The sequence below is a fragment of the Emydura macquarii genome, unplaced genomic scaffold (genome assembly GCF_026122565.2).
Source record: "Emydura macquarii macquarii isolate MOO-44397 ecotype Brisbane River unplaced genomic scaffold, CSIRO-AGI_Emac_v2 contig_1253, whole genome shotgun sequence".
Lineage (NCBI taxonomy): Eukaryota > Metazoa > Chordata > Testudines > Chelidae > Emydura > Emydura macquarii.
Genome location: NW_027131390.1, coordinates 23,997,623 through 24,019,512, shown reverse-complemented (window position 1 = coordinate 24,019,512; position 21,890 = coordinate 23,997,623). Strand labels below are relative to the sequence as shown.

Genomic DNA, 21,890 nt, shown 5'->3' with positions numbered 1-21,890 from the left:
ATTCATAAAGCTAGTTTCCATTTTTTACACCAACCCAATGGTTTGATCAGGATAGTTGGACAAGGTTACCATGAGCAGAAATGGTGAACACTGAAAGTGGCATATAGATTCTGGGAGCATTTTTGAAGTTTGGAAAGATATTCTAAGTAGCTTCTGTTCCAGGAGTTTTGCAGGTTTGTGATTTTGGTATCTCTGGCATGGCCACTTATCTATTAAAAATGAGGAAGTAATCTGCAGTGAATAATTTATTCAGTGAATTTTCCTTTTTTTGTTAAGAAATTATCCACATTGATTTTTTACAAATCAATGCCCTGATCCTACAATATGCTCCATGCAAATGATTTCAACTCGGCTCTGTGCAGGTGTCGGCCCAGGGCAGTTTACAGGATTGGAGTCTTATTTTTTATTCATATTTATTCACTGAATAATTTCAACTGACTATTCTTGATTTGTTGACAGCTCATGAGCAACAACTTGTGAACATCCAATAATCAAATTCAGTGTTGGCTACTTTATATTGGACTTATACAGATCATATAGTATTGTTTCTATTCCCTGTATAGATGACCATAACTCTCATAATAAGATTCTAATACATATTTACCTTTTTGTGCTGGTACTGCACTTTCCTGGTATATTGACTGATATTCAGTTATAATTCACTGACTCAGATTCTCTGCTGGGGTAAATTGGTGCAGCTCCATTGACTTTAATGGAATGCTCCATTTTACACCATCAGAAAATTTGGCTCACTGTTTCCACAAACATTTCTGCTGATGAATATGTTTATGGAAAGCAAACAAACACAACCAAAGAGAATTGAAAAACTTTATTCAAATATTCAGTTTTTTGAGGAATTTGTTCATCTGTTATAAATGTGTCTACTTTACATGCTATGTTTCCAGCATATTCAAATCACATTGTAGAAATTACAAAAATGGTAAATCTGCTCAAATGCAAGGACTCTGTCACTAGAGAAAATGATAATAATTATGTGGGATTTATTTCCCAGCAACATAACCAATGGAACTGTCCATCTTCAGTATAATTTACACAAATTATGTTTATGGTTAACTTAAATCAGTTACATATATTGTGTACCATTGCATTTTAATTACACCAGTTCTATTAGCTATTGACTACTAAAAAATAAAGCAGAAGCAGACACATTTATTGTTTAAAGCTTTCTGCATATTTTTCCAGCAAAGCAGAATTTGCTGTTATTGTCCCATCAAATTTTAAAAATAAACATTACCACTAAAAAGCTTTATGAAAAGATATTACATTTCATTTTTCAAATGAAACATAACACCATATCCTGAAAACAAATAATATACAAGATAGCAAATAAAATTAGGAGAGAATAAATAAATAACATATAGGTAATAAAACCAATAAAAAGCCCTCTGACTGTCCTATCCTTGTCCTTCATATATATTTATATTTATGTGTAAGGAGACTGCATTCAGCTACATATAAAATAGCTATAGCAAAAAGTCCACTAATGGTATAGGCCCCAATTTAGTAAAGTACTTAAACACATGCTTAACTTCAAGCTTGTGAGTAATCCCATTGACTTCAGTGGAACTGTTCACGTCTAAAGTTAAGCATGTGCTTAAAGTGCTTTACTTAATAGAAATCTACATGAGTAAGAATTAATGAACAACAAAAATATTGATTTATCATGCTTGCATACTCTTCTCTGAATATAGCAAAAACAATGAGAGTCCTCTAGCACCTTAAAGACTAACACATTTCTGTGGGCATTACTGTCAGATGCAACGAAGTGGGTTGCAGCCCACGAAAGCTTATGCCCGCAGAAATTTGTTAGTCTTTAAGGTGCTACAAGACTCTTGTTGTTTTTGCTGTATACAGACTAACATGGCTACCCCTCTGGAACTTTCCTCTGAATATAGTCAGTCATAGTGTCATATTACGTTACTGTGGTACTTAGCTCAGCACCTTCATGAGAAAAATCAATCAATCATTTTTTTTTTTTAACATCACCAATCAAAACTTTTTCTGACTTAGAGGTTCTCTGTCTAGAAGTTAGTTTGTATAATTTAGTCAATTGTTCAGTTAATTCTTTTTTCCAAAGGAAATTTGTTCAGCTAATTCTTTGTCTGATTACCTTTTTATGGTCTTCTAGAAAACAACTAAAATTTTGACTTTTGTAAATGTCTCTCTAATACTGTTAAAATTATAGGTCAAATTGTCAGCTAGTATTAATCAGTATCCTTCAATTTTACTATTATGTGCTTAACTTTGCATACTTCAAGTAGTCCCACTGACATCAATAAACGATGCTAAACCCAGCCATGTGTGTCTGCAAGATCAGCATTTTAGATTGCAGGTTCCTCAGGATGGAGACCCTCTATTTTTATAGTTTCTGTACAGCACTAGGTACATTTATAATGCTATATAATTAATAAAGCACAATTATATTGGTTATAATACAGATAAAAAATTTACACTCCAAAAATGGCTTCTTTTAACAAACTCATTGATCTAAAAAGTGGAACTTTTTTGGAAAAATATTTCCTATACACTTTAATCATTTAGTCAACTTTTTTTTTTATTTATTCCCCCCCCCCCCCTTTTAAGATTTATAGATCTCTTATTCCATGAAGTATTCCAGTGACTCTTCTGTGGGTCTATATGAGTACAATTGTCTTAGAGGTGCCCTATATGGCCATAGGACATTAGAGCTAAACTGTTTTTATTTTAAAGTGTGTATCTCCTAATTTAACTAGCTTCATAAATAAAATAAGTAAAGCCATTATTTTTAAATATAAAGTATATGAGAATGGAAGCAAGAGCAGGAAGATGTTTTTTTTTTTTAACAATACTGAATGGTATACTTAGCTAACAGCACAACATACTCTATGCCTACTATGATGAGTGTTGCAATAGAATTCCTATGGACTAGATCCTGCAAAGTGCTGAGCACTCAGGCTCTGATTCTGCAAAGCACTTAAGCATCTGCCTACCTTTAGGTACCTAAATCCCATTGATTTAAAGTTAAGCAAGTGCGTAAGGACTTTGCGGGACCGGATCCTGAGTAGAGCTGTGCAAATAACTGATTCTTTTTTTCTTTGGTTTATTGGCAGTTCTGTAAAATAAAAAAAAAAAGTTTGGGTCAACCTGACATGAACCCTTTCTGACATATTAAGCAAACTGAAATGTTGAAAAACAACTGCCGCAGGTCAAACCCAACTGCTTGGAGTCCTCAACATCGCGTACTGAAGTTCAGGATCCATCCTGCCAGGCGCCGGCCGGCACAGTTCTCCGCTGGCGCCCGACAGTTCCTGAGGGCTCCTCCAGCTCTAGCTGCAATTCGTGCCCTCCAGGCGGTGGAACGGAAGCTGCTGGTGGTGAGTTACTCGGGTAACGGGACTTTTGCTAGTCTGGACACGGTCAGATACCCTCAGTGGAGAACTGGACACCTGGCACCCCTAGGCCGCAGGGGAGGCGCTGCCCCGCCCCCCAGCTGCAAGCCGCGGGCAGGCGAGGGATTTGCTCAACCACCCTGCGCGGCCCAGTTGGCCTGACTGGCATTTCCCTTCCCCCTCCTCCCCCCAGTATAGACGTCAAACTCAGCCAGGCTCCTGAGATTTCACCGCCTGCCGCAAGCTTCAACTGCCGCAGAGAGAGAGAGAGCAGGGGCGGGTGACGGGATAGAGCAGGGAGAGGTAGGGGGAGGGGCAGCGGCTGTGTCAGGACGGACGGACTGGGAGAGGAGAGGTGGGTGTGGGCCGCTGTCAGGATAGAGCGGGCAGTAGTGGTGGGCCGGGCCGGGGACAGGGGGCGCTCCCCGGAACCGGAAGGAACCTATCCCAGGCAGAGGCGGGGGCAGCAGTATCAACTGATTCTCATCCGGGGCTCTCCGCTCCGCTCCGCCTCTCACGTGAATTGCGCCGCGGCGGCGCGCACGTCCCCTCCTTTCTTCCCTCCACCCGGCCGCTCACGCCCCCTCTGTGCGCCACCGCGGAAGCGCTCTGGGTCCCGACCCACCCACCCCCCCCCCCCCGCGCGAGACGCACCACGCACGTGACGCAGCTCGGGGCGGGGAAGGCGGAAGCCGGAAGCTGGGCGGGCGGTGTTACTGGCTCCCAAACAGCAGCAGCCAAGAGAGCCGCCGCCGCCGGGTTACCGGGAACTGCGCTTCTGAGCCGCCCGCGGCCAGAGCGTGAGCGTCCCCCTCCGTCGGCCGGGCCTGAGGAGCCGCCGCCGCCATGTCCAACATGGAGAGTATCCTTTGGGCCGAGGGGCAGCGCGCCCGGGAAGGGCGAGACCTAGTGGGGAGCAGGCGCCAGGAGGGCCGGGGGAAGCCCCCTCGGGTGGGAGGGAGAGGGAGGACCAGGGGAGCCTGTGGGGGGGAAGGGCCCTGCTGGGGCTGCTCACTTCTCCCCTGGAGTTGCGGCTGGCGCTGTCGTTGCCTGTAATGACTCCATTGAGTGACAGACACACCGGACCGGACCGGACCCCCAGCCCGGACAGGCGATGGGCTGCCTCCCTTCCCTGGGGCTGAGCACTGACTGCGGTTGGCTAAAGTGTCAATCCCTTCCCCCACCTCTGGGGGAGGGGCAGAGGCTGGCTGCATTGCAGGGAGCGGCCTGAACCATGTGACAATTTCTGTGATCCTGCAGACCCGTGTTTTATTTAAACATAAAAGCAAAATATTTATTCGGGCCTTGACAAGGGCTCCATTTACCCCATCAGCACTGCTGGAGGCATATGATACAGTGGGGATGTCATAGCAAGTGATCAGGGTGCAGTTGTTCCATCAGTTTTGTTTTGATCTTGGATTGTGGGTCGTGTGGGAAACTGGAAAAGTCTTGAAATGGTGCATAGCAGAAACTAGTAATTTCCCTCAGTGTAAGGCATGATGAAGACAGTGGTTTAATTATAAACTTCATTTTCTGTTAGTACAGCAACAGAAATTGTGTATTGTTCTGTTCTTGGATACAAAGTATAGATGGAAAGAAGGGAATTATGCCATTTCTGCAAGGAAAATAAACCAGTGAGATGGGAGAAGGGAGGACTTCTTTTGCCTCCATGAAATTATTTGGGATTTTTCCTGTATTCATGAATGATACAAGCTTCCTAGATGGGGGTAACATGAATTTACTGCTGCTGGGCTAATAGAAAACTCTTTTTTTTCCCCCTAGAAGCATAAGTTCCCCCCTACCCTTCTTAGTGGGATGTGAACAGGTGAAAGTTATTTTGCTTACAAGAATATATTTTCTTATCTTACACATTATAAAATGTGTTTTGTAATGAGAGTCTTTGGATATAAGAAATCTTGCTTCCATTTGATCTTGTCACTCCTCAGACTCCCTTTCCATTTCAGGTTTGACTCGTTTTATGTAATGGGTCTGATCAATATCCATTTGGCACTGTGACTGAGTAGGGGGACAGGGAGAGGAGCAAAGGTGGCTTTACATCACACTTTCATTCCCCCAGTCATGGGGTGGACTGGGAACCAGTTCAGTCCCTGGTGCAAACTTGCACCTGGCTGCCAGCAGCACCAATGGGGGCTGTTCTATTAGCTAGGAATAGATGAAGTGCCATAGCACTCTGGTCATGCCCTTCTGTCAGTCTGTGACACAGATGGCATAGAATATGCTACTCTAACTTTGTCATTTGGGGTTTTCCCCGCATCACAGGAATCATTAGCTGGCTGGGTAAACTGGCTTTGACGCCATAGCAGGAGCCAGCAACCGGCCCATTTTTTTTTCTAGTAATGACAAATTATACTCAATGTTCTTTGTAAACAAAATAAAATAAACTGTTTCCTGATATATGAAATTATCTTAAATGTAATGTTTTTTTCTGTCTATTTTGCTCAGCGGTATCCCCATCTATAGTTTTAAGGAAGCTGGCAAGATGAAATAAATTATGGTGAATAGAAGTTTCAGTTTCATTTGAATTACCATTTGTTGAGACAGATACGTTTAAAGGTGGGAGCAAGTGTGTGCCCATCGTGTCATGAAAGATCTGTTAGGCAACAGATGATGTATCCAACACAGAAACATCAAGTGAGTAATTGAGGAGGTTTAAAAATAAAATCCTGGTGTGTCATCATGACTCAAAGCCATTGATTTAAGGAAGTGATGTAATACTTTATATGGTTGTTCTGATCATTGACCTGAGTGGATTGCAGTTGGCAACCTGTAGATGAAATACTCTTTAGTTTATTATCAGTCCCTAGGCCAAAGCAATCTAATTTGTGATACAGATTACAGGCCACTATAACATTTAGTCTTGAGAGAGTTGAAAGAGATGGTGGCCTAGCTTTTAGAGCACAGAAAAATGAACGCAAGCAACTATTTCAGTATTATGGGTAGCTATTTCTTTTAAAATATATATATTTTTACAATGAGATTATTGACAGTGGAAAACACAAATCAATCTTGCTGCTGTTTAGTACCTTAGAAAATAAGGATTACATGAGGCAAACATGTCTACAACATTGGCAGTGTCACTGAATTCATCATATGGGGTTGGGGACACACACACACAACAAATTAATTAACAAATTATTCCGGAGTGTTTGAACTAGAACAAGTGTTTAACTTGATGCAAGTACCTCATTTTAACTGTTAATCTTAGTGTTTGTAGACCGAGTGTCTTTATGGTGTAATAAACAAACATGTTTTAAGTGACCTACAAAGAAGCTTTTTGAAAATTGAGCTTGGTCTTTTTTTTGCTGCTTTGATGGTGCAGAAAGAAATCTGAAATGGTTTTCATAAAATGCTTTTTTTCCCTATGTGGGTTTTTTCTTAGAAAATATGAAGTCTAGTTTTTCCTTAGATGCACAAATCAGAGTCTAGTGTATGTGGTTTAGGAAAAAAATTCCTGTCACTGCAGAAAATTATCTTTGCATAAATACTCAGTCTAGTTAACATTTTCTATTAACAATGAAAAACTTGTTCACTAGTGGTCAGTGTGCCAATGAAGAATAATAAGGTGAAGAATTACATAGAAATAATACACAGATGGCTTCAGCAAAATCATTCTTTGCCTCCTAAAAAGAAAATATATCAGTCCCTGAAAGGATGAATAAACATTTATTTACTCCAGAGAACAATTTCTTATTTACATATGATGAATTTTTTTATATTTGGCTAGTAGGGTACTTAATGGCAATGCTATTTCACTAAACAGCATATGTGACAAAATGGTCCATTGTCAGCTAGTAAGAGTAAAGAATTTATAAATGAAGGATGCTGTGCCTCACTTTGTGGCCAGGTGTTATATAGTACATGTGGTAGGGTAAGACTTTCCATTTTTCTTCCTACCTGATAGTGGGATGAGTGAGCTGAAGAAGAATGCCACAGTAGCTTTATTTTCCATTTCAAATTTGCCATAATTTTAAGCTGAACCTCTTTGATTTTTCTGTATGGGTTTATGGCATCATAGTATTCCTTGCAGCAGGAGGTAACATCTTCTTAGCAGGGTTTTAAAATTAAACCTATATAGATGCTGTGTGTGTACTAGGGATGGAATTTTCAGAAGTTCTTAGCATTGCCCTGATTCTGCTCCCACTGATGTCCATGATAAAACTATCATACTCTCCAGATTCCCAGGACTTTGAAATCACGCTACCTGTATGCGCATACATTCTAAAGACCCACATTCTTTATTCCTTTTAACTACTTGAATTGGGTCTTTCATCAAATTAAGCTTATTTTGGTTCTGAACTTGTTTTTTAAAAAATTTCAAACTATAGTTTTAAGCTTTAGAGCTAAGATGGCGAAAGGACATAGGCAACATAAAATTAAAAAAAAAGAAAAGAAAAAGCATCTTTGTTTGCTGGATTTCAGTTTCATGCAAATTAAAGTGGCTGACCTAGCAATATTAACGGTTGTAGAAGGAAATACAGTATGCATGTAGTGGACTATTAAATCCAACGGAAAGCAATGTGTTCTTATTTTAAGTATTGATAGTACTTTGTAGATCCTTAACATGCATTGCAGAACACCTGTTTAACTTGAAGTTTGCTGCAAAAGAGCTCAGCAGGAATGCAAAGAAGTGTGATAAAGAAGAAAAGATTGAAAAGGCTAAAATTAAGAAGGTAAGTAATGAAATTAGGTTGTATATATATATATATATATACTTAATTTTTATATTTTATGCTAGGGAGGTCATTAAGTTTTATTTTGCTATGGTTGTCCTGGTGTGCATTCTAATAAAACAGGATGTGTATGTAGATTGGCAACGTAATAAGTCCTGTTGGCTGTAACATATTTGTGACCTAGTCATAATATTTTTAATATTTTAAAAATATTGTACATGTTTAATGCTGAAATGGAATTTTTCATAACTTTTTCTTCAAAATATTTATGCTCTGTTCTTGTAGTGGAGCTGATAAGTGTTAGGTCCTGGCATTGATCTTTAAAGTACTCATGTTTTGGAATGGTGACATACTCTAAGAATGAGATTCTCACACACACCCCTTCCACTCCCCTCAAAGGTTAATTTTTTTCCTTGACAATGTGTCTAAATTATCTTAATGTTTATCATATACTATTAATGGTGACTTGTAAAGAAGATTTTTTGAAAGAGGGTTCATATCCTTTTTGCTGCTTAAATGTAGCCTGAAGTTGATCTTCTTGTTTTAACCTTTTCAATAAAAAGAATATCAAGTATTGAGTGACTTGATACTTCTGGAGATCTTTTTGAGCATCTTGTGTGAACAGAAGACTCTCTCAGCTCTTAATTGAAGTGCTAGGAGTGTTGAATCTTCAATAAAACCTCTCTAAAACCTCAATAAAACCAAGTGCATGCCAAACATTGGTGTTAAAGCTTGTTCGTAAAGACCTATTAAAATGGGTTTGTATTAAAAAATGGGACCTATTTAAGTGATCAGGCTAAAAACTCAAAGCTCAGTTGCTCTGCTTTCAGTCTCTTGTCTCATATCATAATTCCATTAATTTTCCAGTCCATAAAATTTAAGTGAGACAAGCTGTATTTCAGATGAAAGAAATAAGTGTGGGTAAAACTGTCCAGGGCTTCTCAACATTGTAAAGAAGTGAAAAGGACACAAACCCATTTTTTCTCCATTTGTAACTCTTTAAAATGTGATCTAGAATGATGAACTAGATGAATTCATCATTTTTGGAAGTTCAGACTTTTTTCTTGTTGTTTACAGTCCTGTGACAATAAAAAGAAACTACATTGTGACGTGTTAAAGATACATTTCACTTTTTGTACTGAAGTTCTTTGTGCATGTCTGATTGTGTATCAAATTTACTAAGTACTAGTCTTGCAAACTCACTTGGGATCTGAAAGTTAAACTGGATTCTTTTCTGGTATAGCTAGCTTAAGGTTTTATACCATTGCCCGTCGTCATAGTACCCGAGCATCTTCCACATTAAATCAATAGAGAAGTCCCCAAACCGACTTCATGGAATCTCTGGTACTTCTTCCATTTTGAGGTATAAATTCTGCTTTGGGTAGGGTTTTTAATTTTGATTTTAAATTTTTGTTTACCTTTTTTAGGATTATTTTTTTCTGAGGATTTTAAAATGTTTTTAGTTAGGCCAGATTTTTTAATAGAAAGAGGTGTCGATGTTGACTGTTGATATTGTGGAAAGGCCTTTTCAAAGAGGAAGTTTTTTTTTTTTTTTAAAGCGTTTCTTAAAGACAGTGGCTCATTATTAGCAATAGATCTTGCTTACTAAATTCTGCCTCTTCAATGAAGATTACATGGATATAACAGAGGGCAGAATTTGATCTTTCAGTTTGAATTTAGTTGTCAGTTCTGTTGACCTATGACAATAATAAGGAATGGAGTTCAGCTTCTTATTTCATTGCTGCTCGGTCTTTTTTTGTTGGTTTTCTTTTTTTTTTGATTGGGAGATTTTTTCGTCCACATGCAGAGACTTTCATTTCCCTGTTTGACGAGGTGACAGGGATTATGGGAGCCCGCAAAGAGGCTTCCAGTTCAGCTCTGCCTTTGCATTCTTTGCAGTAGTTTTCTCATAACTAAAATAACAGTATTAAAATTATCCTCTACTATTGGGTTATAATGACAGGATTAATGTGTTTGCAATGCTTTGAGTATGTAAAGCACATCATAAGCCTTATTAATATCTCAGTCGTATACAGTGGATTCTGCATATTAACAACTTCTTGCTGTTACCTGAGAGTTGCCAATAAGTGAAAGGGAACTGCAGCTAGGGGAGGAAGCACTGAGACAAGCCTGCCTGTAGATGGTGCTCAGCATGTCCCAGAGCTTCCTTCGCTGTGCTGGGCTGCAACCAGGGAAGGAAGCTCTGGGATGTGACAACCTATACCCCTGTTGCCAGAGCCAGGTGCAGCCAGAGCATGCAGGTGAAGTTACCATGCAGCTCCAGGGGTCCTCAGTACTACCACTCCCCGTGAAAAGCCCCAGCATCTGCTGCCGCCCTGCCTGCAGCATCCCCTTCCAGCCCAGGATGACAGGAGATCCTGTTGGCTGGGGATGTGGGTGCTGCAGCCCGTTACCTCCTGTGCAGGCAGCAAGTCCTTGGCTACAGGCAGGTTTGTGGCACTGCAGCCAAGGAAGGCACGACCCAGCATTTCTTTCCCTCACCCTATATACCTGCCTGCAGCTGGGGTCTCCCCTCCCCTCCACCCCCACACAAAAGTTATTAAAACATTTTTATGGCCTGCCTGTTGCTGTTATTCGGATGCTATTAACATTGAAATCAATGGGCCTGGATGGTTCCTGGCAAAATCTTATTATTAAACAAAAGTTGTTAATATATGGATTGCTGGTAAGCGGTGTCCAGTGTATACACAATGAGGAAGGGGTACTTTTTGTAACAGCTACTTGTTTTAGAAGTACTAGAAGTAGGAATTTTGGTGGAAAAACTGAATGCTTAATGTGTGTTATTTGTGAGCATATAAATATTCAGAATTCTACTCCATCATACCTCTGTTTCATAGACTTACTGGTATTTAGACTCTGAGAAATGGCTGAAAGTTTCAGGCATATTTTCATATGCATAAAAGATGCCATCTAGTTCACAGCAAAGTCCATTAGAATCCTTCCATTGACCTCAATGGGCGTTGAATTGGACTTAGAGTTCACTTGATTTGCAAGTGAATGTTTTTTGAAGGGCTTATCACTGCTGCATAATTACTGTTAAGAAGAAATAGCAATAATTTGCTTAATTTAAACAGGCAATTCAGAAGGGTAATACTGAAGTTGCAAGAATACATGCAGAAAACGCAATCCGACAGAAGAATCAAGGAATCAATTTCTTGCGCATGAGTGCCAGGGTAGATGCAGTAGCAGCAAGAGTTCAAACTGCAGTAACAATGGGCAAGGTAAGCATGTTTTCATACTTTCATGTAGAACGATAAGACCTCTGATTCTCCTTGAAAGTGTTTTTGTTCTATCCCTAAAAAAGTGAATTAGTAAGCTTACTGGGATGGCTTGGCAGTTTTCAGCCATGGCCCACAGTAAACTAAGTTGTGTAGGAAGTATTGGCTTGTGAGAGTTATGAATTGGGTTAAATGCCACTATACTTCATATGGAATTGATGCTATTTGCATGTTTCTCCTAGTACTTTAGGATACAAATGTTTCCTGTTAGCTAACCAATGTATCCTAATTTAAATCAATGTCTTGTGTCACAAGTTTTTAAAGATAAGTCCATTTTAGAAGTAGATGCACTGGATAAATTGATTTCTTGTGAGTTTCCAAAAAAGCATATAGAATTTCTGTTTTGATCTCTTATAGAGTATGTAAAATAGATATGTAACAATAGTTTAGAAACTTCTATACACTAATACATTTACCTTTTATGCTCCCAGCTCACAACAACCTGTCTAGTGACTGCATTTTTAACAGTAAAAAGACTGTCAATGATATTTCTGCACTCCTGTTATTTTATTAGATCGCATTTGGGTGGATAATCCAAGGAAATCATATGTACTTCAGGAAATTCTTTAAGTGGATCTCTTACTGAGTCAGTGCCCACAAAATGGGCTATCTTTAAGATGAGAAATAAAACGGAGACCCTGAGCATCTATGATCAGTAAAGCTGCGATGATATGGAGCAGTGATGTTATTCCTGGTTTACACTGTGGAAATAGGTGGCATAGAAATACTGAAATTAAACATGCCATTTAACCTAAATTCCCTGTGTAGTTTGTCATATGCTGTTTTTTCTTACTATTGTGCAATTTTCCAGTGCACTGTTAAATACGCCATATGTGGCTACACTTCAGTGGCAAGTGAAATAATTCTTATACATTTGAAGTATGTATCTGTTATAATTTGGAAGAAAAAGTGTTATAGGAATATGATTATTACTGCAAACCAAAGGCCTAAAAAGCTTCTCTAAAAATTAGTTTTCTAAAGTTTTGTGGGCCTGTTTGTGGTGGGCTTGTTTTTAGTGTATCCTGTTGTGTTAGTTTAGATAGAATATATGGGCTTACAGAATTAAAGGTGTTAACATGACTTTGTAACTGTCCAACATTAAATGATGTTAAACAGAATTTGGGGTTTCATATACAGAGACCTCAGCTTGCTTAATACCATGGCAGACACATCATTACATTTTTAAAACAAATTTTGAAAGATACAGAGAAGTAGGAAAAACAGCTGAAATATTAGAAATGTAAAGTATTAAGTAAGACTTTTATTTTGACATGACTTGTTTCCTTTCCCTGTGTCTGGAGAGAGGTTTTTGAAAGGAAAACCCCTTTGTTTGACAGTCTTTTAGATGGTATTAAAGATGGTAATAACTGCCCTTTTTGAGGAAAAGAAGTGAGTTGAAAGGAGCTGTTGCTGCTGTTACAGTCTGATCCTGCCTCCTTTAAGACAAAACAAGACGTGCGCGTGCGCGCACGCACACAGGGAAAACAAAAGAACAGCAAAGATAGAAAATGCAGTCTCTGTCGCTGGTGTTGACTTTTGCTTGCATCATCATTGCTGGAAAAACACAGGCACAATCTATGGTCTTATCAGCCACACTGAGGCCTGGCAAACTTGTACCAGTATTGGGCTGTTTAGAGCATCACATTTAGCTGCCTCTTTCTGGTCACAGACTTACAACTGTGTTGTGAAATATGCAGTCTTGGCCAGAATCTTATTAGACAGAAGGAAAAAGGAGACTAGGAAAGAGAAGAAATAAAGCAAAGAAGGAAAAGGGCACAGGAGTGAGGAGGTGAGGGGTGACAAAGTCTCACATGCCAGATGGTGACAGTGGAGGTGACTGGAGGTCTGGCCCGGAGTGGTCAGGACAGTGAAAGCCCAGTGGTATGACAGTGGATCCTGGAGTCCTGGGCGGTGGGAGGGGAAGAGTGGGGTTATGGCAGCTGTGATGTTAAAGTTCACACCTTCCCCATCTCTATTCTTCATCAACCAGCCTCTACATCCCTGATATACCCAAGTCATTTTTTGAGGACTCCAAAAGGAATCAGAGGGTGGAATAGCCACTTGTAATCTCTTTATTATATTGTTCACCAATTAGACCTAATTTCCAACACAACAGCTTTGGTCCATTGATTTCTTGTTTACCAAGTATGATTTTAACACAGATTTTGAGTTATATTAGCAGGCCTTTTTGTTTATACTACTGCAGTCTGTTGGTCTCCCTTTTACCATCAACATTCATTGTTATAGGTTGTTGTGACTTTTCTGAATTTTTGTCCACTTTCTCATAGTTAGACTCACAACTGAGGTAGGCTTACTAGGCCCCAGTTATCACTACAATCATAACTCAAAAATGCTATATAGATTTCAGTCCCCAGTTATCTGTACAATGTCCTTATATAGAGAGATTCAACTCAGAGCATTTTTTCTAAATTTCTGAAAAACAGGGATTATTATAAAAAGCTTGATAGCTCCTTGAACAGCTATATAAACACCTCTATTACAGAATTGCTCTTTTGACAGAGATGAGAATAAACACGTCTACTTAAGAAACAGAAGGGGTTAACCAAACTAATGATTATGTTCATTATGTGATTTTGTAATAGGTTTATATCTTTTACTTTATCTTTTTTCAGGTAACAAAGTCAATGGCAGGAGTAGTTAAATCTATGGATGCCACATTGAAGAGCATGAACCTTGAAAAGGTAGACATAAATTTAACTGTTTGGAATTCAGAGGTTTTATAGTTTTATAGTTTATACTTTTTGCTTTGACAGTATTTGTTTATCTGCAGATATCTGCCTTAATGGACAAATTTGAGCACCAGTTTGAAACACTAGATGTTCAGACACAACAGATGGAAGACACAATGAGTAACACTACTACATTAACAACACCACAAGTAAGAATAACTGATATTGCAGCAAATAAAATATCATGTTGTTCAATTGTACACAGATGTTGTCACTTTCTCTTTTTTATCTTCTGCCTTTTGAAAGATATAGCAGGAGCTAGGGATTCTCAGTTTAACTTGAGAAATATTTACATGCTTTCTTGTGAGCAAAAGTATAGTTTGAGCTGCTAAATGTTTTTATACAAAATGTACATGTTATGTGTACTGTCCTAAGCTCCCCTCTTACAACTGATGTGTTTGAGTGGTGGTATAGCATGAAATTTTCAGCCTTTCCTTTGAAATGTATGAAACTTTGACCAACTTTTAGTAAACATTTTTAGTCAAAAAACATACCAGTGCCAACTATATCTCAATTAAAAATCTATTAGAAGAATCAGAGATCTGTAGTATTTTAGTGATTTTCTGAAGTTAACAAAATGTATTAGTTACCATAAGGTACAATGATGATGTGTGCCATAGAAAGGTGCATAAATATTTATTTTGGATTTGTGGAGAAATACCTACTAGCAAAAATTTTTGATCAGTAGTAATGTAATGCAGAACCCAAAGTTCATACCCTCTAACAAAAAAGTTTCAAAACAATAAAAAAAAATTTATTCTAAGGGTTATATAAAGAAGTCTGCTGTGGGGGAAGGTGCTGCTTGTGCCCTGAAAAAGTAATTGTTTAATAATAGTGATGACTATAGTAACATTTCTGTAGTTGTGATACTCAAGTAGATGTGATTTTACAGATAGGATTAGAATAATCATATTTGGTAGTATTGCAGATCAATAGTTGAACTTGGAGAACTGATTTGCATGGCATAGTATAAGATGTGCTCCTTGTATTCTGAAAAGTTCCAGAGGGGTAGCCATGTTAGTTTGTATACAGCAAAAACAACGAGAGTCCTGTAGCACTTTAAAGACTAACAAATTTAATTTCTGCATGCATAGGCTTTCGTGGGCTGCAACCCAGCCTATGCCTGCAGAAATTAAATTTGTTAGTCTTTAAAGTGCTACAGGACTCGCGTTGTTTTTCCTTGTATTCTGAATTCCTGTAGCTCCCTCTGGTGGTGAAGTACTATAAATGTTCAAAATCCACAGAAGCTCCTTTCTAAATCAATTTGATAAAGACAGTAGAATTTTTGCTTATTCCAAGTCATACTGTTAGTCTTGCATGAAATACAATAACAAAAACTGATTGTTTTGTTTTCTTGTTCTAGAACCAAGTGGATACACTTCTACAGGAAATGGCAGACGAAGCAGGGTGAGTATAATGTAAAATTATTGAAGAGTAGTAGTATTTATGTACCTTAAGGGCAGTTGCATCTGGCCCTTGTATTTGATTTTAATTAAACTAACATCAGATTTCTCTCACTTTCCCTTGTTGAGCTAGATAATCCAGTGAGCATATATATGCTATGCGTTCACCTTTGGATATCATGACTCAAATCTTTATCATCTCAATCCATTTTCATTCATGAACCTCTACATAATTTAACATACATAATCATGCTAAAAGTCTAGAACTAGAACAGCTCATTTCTATCTTAAAAGCACTTTACAGAAATGGATCATGCTGAGATAGTTAAAGCTATTTAGGGTACACTTCATGTATGTATGAATAAGTTTAACTGTCTCAGCATGATCCATTTCTTTAAAGTGATCTTACAATGGAAATGAGTGAGGGCAAGGCTACATAAAATTTTGAAGTACGGATGTTTAATAATATTGTGCTGTCAGTCTTTTAAAAGGCAGTGAGGGCATCTAGTTTAATACTAAACAATATTTGAGCCAAAGATAGTGCATTGTTTAATCTGAGTTGAAACAATTGCTAGTGATAGCAGAGGACTGGACTTCCCAGAAGGCTCTTTCAGGTCCTTTGTCCTGTGTTCCCATTACACCCCTTTCTTGCCTTCTTTGTAAGGTGGGAGCTGCTTTGCTGCCATCAATGCATTGTCCCATGGGCATGAAAACAATGTCCCTGCTGCTGCATTGGGCTTTACTGGGGACAAGGGAGGGAGAGTGAATTAGTGCACCATACTACTGTTGCTGTGATGTGTACAGTTACCTTTATTTGACAAATTTTTTATTAAAACTGTAATGTACAATTTCAATACGTTATCACCTGTCTGAGCCCTGCTTAACCCATTAGTACTATCCAAATGCATCCCCAGTAAACAGAATTTTTCTAATAATCCTAATTACACAGCAATTATTGCTGTTAACTGTTTAACAAACTCTTTCCTTGATAATCACCCCACTTTCCTGATCAAGCTTGCCTAATTAATTGAGTGCAATGTATCAGGGTGTGCCAGAGACACTGATGGTCACATGCTACATAGAACACCATTTGTCCACTAATGTAAACCCTGATGTGGCCTATTGCTGCATTTATGATATTTGTGATATATATTTGTCTTTTTTTTTTTTTAATTGTAGCCTTGATCTGAACATGGAACTACCCCAGGGGCAAACAGGTTCTGTTGGCACAAGTGTTGCTTCAGCAGAGCAGGTAAATGTTGCTGTGTAGTTTTTCAAATAGATTATATACCACATTTATGTAGAAGGGTTACCGCTGTATTTGATATTTGAAATTGAAAGTAATTTGCAAACTTCTAGGACCATATAATAAATTAGTTTGATCTTTATCAAAATAAATGCAATGTGTAAGTAAAACAAGGTTTGCTTGCAGGCGTGAATGTTTGTGTGTGTTTGTGTTTTTTTAATGAGTCTACCAGTTGTGCACATACTTTAACTTTACCTCTGTTCACTAACTCTGGGCCATCCCACATACACACTGGGTTAAATCAACTTCCCTTGCTAAGGTCCCCTGCACTTCGGAAGTAGTGCAAAGAGGCCTTAAACAAGCTCTGAATGAACAGCTCAGGATTCCTCTGGCCATGGGCAAATACTCAGCTGGTGTAAAACTGGCATAGCTTTTAACACTACCTGCTTCCCCTGCTCTGGCGGAGGAAGATTTGAGGGGCGTAGGTTCAGAGTAATGTTTCAGTGATCCTGCATTGGTGAATGGTCCCTTAAGGAACCATTTTAGCCAAAGTATGTTAGAGCAACAGCAGGGCAGTTCCAGCTTGCACTAAGATCTGATTTGGCCATTGGCTAGTTCTAGGAATGGCGGAGGTACACAGTTGAGTAGAGCCGCCATTCACGCACCGCCTCATCTGTGCTGAGCTTGAGCTTGGTTCATTTGAGGATGCAACCCAATGACTCTGTTATAGTGGAGTCAATTTACATTTGTCTCCTAAAAATGCAAATTCTTATCTGGCTCTTGCTTGTCTTATTTACTGTTGTGTTTGTAGTGTGACCTGGGATATTGCAAGTCTTTGCATTTATCTTTTTTAAAGCTAATACAGAGTAAATAATAACTTTTTATTCTGACATTCTGCAGGATGAGCTGTCACAGAGACTGGCCCGCCTACGTGATCAAGTTTAACTTAAGTAATCAAAGCTGTAGTTCTCTGTATATGCTTCCAAAGCATTCACGCTGTATATATGTTGTTCTGTATGCAGTATGCCTTGGATGTCTAAATATTTGTACTATATGATACTTCACTTTTGGCTTACTATCCTTTCTAAATACATTAAGTAATTCAAAGGTATCACAGCCCTTTGTTTTTCTAGTCCTGTACAGTACATTTTGAAGTTGGGGATATATTTTTGCAATTATCTTTTTCACAGAACCAAGCTAAAATTTTAAGTCAACTAATGTTGGCTCATTCTAGTTGAAGCAAAAGCTGAACACTATTAACATGATATATAATATTTTAAATTATAAAGTGGGTTTTTTAAATTATGAAGAACATGTACAGTTGGGGAACTGATGCATGCAATTCAGATAATGGTTGCAGTTGACTTGCTTTATACAGCAAAATTCATGGAATAGACAGATGGACATGTAGTCTGTTGTAATATGCATATTAAAACAGATAGTTGGACTTGAATTTGTTTTTATGGTCTTTTAAAACTACATTACATGTAGAACAACTTAATGGGCCAGTTTAAAAAACTAGCTGCCAACAGCTGTTTTCACCTAACTGGGAATTTGTATGGTATCCTCCCTTCAGTCTAGGAGGAATAAAATTTATTTTTCAACCTTTTTGTCTAGATTGTTTGATATATGTATATTAGTCAAGCAAAGTGACTCCATGTTATGTTGCGTAAAGAACCCATGTTAAAATATCTTTGAAACTATTATCCTTATATTCTGTAAGAATATGAATTGCATTTTGCAGATGTAACTCCAACACACTTTGTAATGTTTTTGCTATGATAGGTGGTAATCTAATTTAGACTTCACTATCCACTTTAAAAGTAAACCAATTCAAATATATTCTTGCTTACTACGAACTTCAATCTAATATTGTCAGAAGTATCAAACTCTTCATACGGTCCTGATTTACAGAAATAATGACAAAAATTTCTAGTCACAATTAGCTGTGATATGATAAACAATGATTTATGCCAAAAAATTACTCTTCTCTTTTTTTAAATGCCTCTGTACATAAGCTCCTAATTACATTACAGCCTCTTTTGTTGTGGCGACACCTCTTCATTACAGTAAGATATAATGGAATTTTAGATTTTCAGAAGTAGCTTTTAACTGACAGATGTGCAGAGTGCATTAGCTCTGATCTTTCTGATGTTGCAAAAATCCTTGATATAATTCAAAAAGGATTTCTCTGTAAATATATAAAAGTGAAAACATACTGAAAGCCCAATCCATTCATGAAATTGTTTAAATAAAAAGGCACTCCAAGTACAATTAGAGGCTTTCACAAGACAATACGTAACTGATCATTCAATGTTCATACAAAATGTTCGTCACTGAAAATAAGGTTATATTTCAGTGAAGAATGCTTAAACCTCAAATACTGTGTGCAATAAGGTAAACTGCTATTGGTCAAAGCAACAATCTTCGATTCATAAATTTCTTGGCATTTTCTTGCTATAACATGGAAAGCTTACTGACTTTGAGAGAGTCCACCAAGTGGTATTTTCATTTTATTAAAACAGTCCTTTTATTCATCTGTATAAAGCACTTTTATAGTCCTAGGTAGTTGTGGTAGAGATCAAAGCAGGGAGAAATCTTACTTAGAATATTGATTTATCTTTATTTTCCACAATTAAATTGTTTTGAGTGTCTACTGGTTATCATTTTGATGTTTCACTTTTGCTGAAGTGTTAATGTATTGTATATCTTTCTTAAAATGTGAATGCCTCCAATTTAAATAATTAAATAGAAAACAGATGGTTTTTAATCTAAATTAACCTTTAACATTATTTGCTACTTTCAGTAACAAAAGAATTTTTCTTTTTAAAATATTCCAGATAGATTGGAGAATGAGGAGTGACCTTTAACATTTTTATTCTTATGCATTCCTACTAAACATGTAAATATCTTTCCACCCCAACAAAGTTTTAGGAACTAAAGTGGTGGGAGGGCATTAGATAATGCAGTATAGAGACTTTGCTCTCTCATGTCTATAATGACCTAACGTCATTATTTCATGGCTGTTTTTCCCTTAATGTAAAATTACTTGGTGAACTTAGTGCAGCTTTTGGTTTAACTATCCATATGTTCAGAAATTTTTTACCACCAGGGTCATTAATTGGCAGTCTCAAAAAGGCCACTAACTGATTATGCTGGACTATTGTCATTCATAAAAGCGACCCCCTCCAGAAAAAAAGTTCTGGCATGCTGGCCTCTGCACTGCAGCTACATGTGTTCTAACTGTTCTGTCTCTAAACAGAGGCATGAGGTCTTTGTGTCTGTTAATCTGGTACCTTTCATCAGCATGAAACTCACTTCAGGGGTTGGAAACTATATTGTTTTTCTGTGTGTGTTTTTTGCAGTAGGCACCATTTACCAATTTATCAAACAAGATCACTTTAGTGTGAAAAATGAGGGCTGAATGTCAATAGCAATCTGGCTGCTCTTTTTGAATTACACTAGGACTGATCATTTTATTAACTAAAATGTCCTGAAAATTTGTGTTTTCTAAGATACTGTCAAATCTTTCAGATAAGTTTACAGTACATATGAAAATGATCTATTAGAAGTGCACTGTTATCTCTCATTGTCTTCCTCATTCAGAGAAAGCTGTGTTGAAAATTTAAAATATCCTTGAAAGTATGTTGGAGATAACTATATCTGGGAGGAATTAAAACAGTTCATAAGTCCCAAATAAGATATTGGCAGCTGAACACAAGGGGCATTATAGTTAAGTTCTTATACTGTGCCCATCTTGTCTGTGGATAAGCAGAATAACATTTTAAGAAAGATGAATCATAATGGGCTAAATATTTTTTCAGTTTCTTCAGAATGACATTTTAAATCAGTTACATTAATCTGCCACCCAGCTGTTTAGTAGTGGATTTGGATCATTGGTATCAGTTATTAGTTCTTCACCTTACTTGGCCTATGGTAAATCCCACTATTAAATCTTTTTGGTCTGTTGCTGATGTTAAACTTTTCCTGGTTTTTCTTAAGTTAGCCGGAGGCAAGTAATGCATCCTCTGATTTCACTATTTGAGCATGTCGCATTTTGCATTGTGAAATGTGTTTTTAGTTTTCTGTAGCTTTTCAAAAATGGATAAAGAAATAATCGTAACTACAGGTAGCAGCCAGTTAAATATTTTCTTTTGCTAGGATGAACACATAACACATGCTAGATGAACATGTTTATGGCTCTCAAGTCCTTCAAAGAGCCGTGCTAACCAGCCTCTTCAAAATTCTTAGCAGTTTTCTCAGTGTCATTTTTTCAAAGCGATTAATAACAGATAAGTAAATTTCTAGGATTGATTCAAATAACCATTTAGCATTGGTGCTGCTGAATTATGGTCTGGTTGTCTGAAGTGAGCATGCTTTGCTCATTTGAGCAGAAGGTATGTCTTTTTAACACCTAAAATGAAATCCTGGCCCCACTGACCTTAATGTCAAAACTTCATTGACTTTATTGAGGTCAAGATTTCAACCCAGCCTTTTATTTAGCATCTTCTGTGTATCACCTCTCCGCCTCCGCCCCCCCCCCCCCCCAGTAAGTTTCCCCCCACTCAGGAATCAGGGCATGCCTAGATCCCATTCCCAAGCATTCAAACTATCTGGGGTCTGATGCTGCCCCATTTTCTCCAGGGCCTGGACAGGCTATACCCCTAAGTTCGCTGTCCAATACTGACCTGAGTCCTTAACCTGGTGCTCTCCAGGCTGAATGGGAGGGGGCTCCTTTTGAGCCCTTAGCACTGTGGTTCCCAACTTTTTCTCTGCAGTGGCACACCTTGATACCTTTAATTATTTTGAGGCATACCACCACACAGTCTCCAAATGAGCTCATGAATATTCATGAGCCAATCCAGAACTCTTAAAGTAGTTTTAAAAAATGTCCTGCATTAGGACTTGCAAAGGCGCCAGCTCCAGCACTGACTGCGCACTCCATGAGGGCACAGGCCGCCTCGGCATGGTTTCTGGCGCATCTCCCTACACAGGAGATCTGCAGGGCTGCAACATGGTCATCGAGCCACACGGTCACCTCACATTATGCCATCACTCAACAGGCTTGGGATGATGCAGCATTCAGCAGAGCACTACTTCAATCAGCAATTC

The 21,890-nt window shown here is 38.2% G+C and overlaps 1 protein-coding gene across 1 annotated transcript; it reads left to right on the top strand.

Annotated features, from left to right (window-relative positions):
- Positions 1–4,054: 4,054 nt before the first annotated feature.
- Positions 4,055–20,747, top strand: CHMP1B (charged multivesicular body protein 1B). Its single transcript, XM_067548359.1, has 8 exons — positions 4,055–4,251; positions 7,983–8,080; positions 11,176–11,322; positions 14,013–14,081; positions 14,171–14,278; positions 15,493–15,536; positions 16,712–16,784; positions 17,679–20,747. The coding sequence occupies exons 1-8, from the start codon at positions 4,236–4,238 to the stop codon at positions 17,721–17,723; spliced, it is 600 nt and encodes a 199-aa protein (XP_067404460.1). The 5' UTR covers positions 4,055–4,235; the 3' UTR covers positions 17,724–20,747.
- The last annotated feature ends 1,143 nt before the right edge of the window (positions 20,748–21,890 follow it).

Excerpts from the sequence above, each read along its gene's own strand:
- CHMP1B (XM_067548359.1), top strand. Across the intron at positions 14,082-14,170 it reads AGAGCATGAACCTTGAAAAG|ATATCTGCCTTAATGGACAA; the intron begins GTAGACATAAAT and ends GTTTATCTGCAG. Across the intron at positions 15,537-16,711 it reads GAAATGGCAGACGAAGCAGG|CCTTGATCTGAACATGGAAC; the intron begins GTGAGTATAATG and ends TTTTAATTGTAG.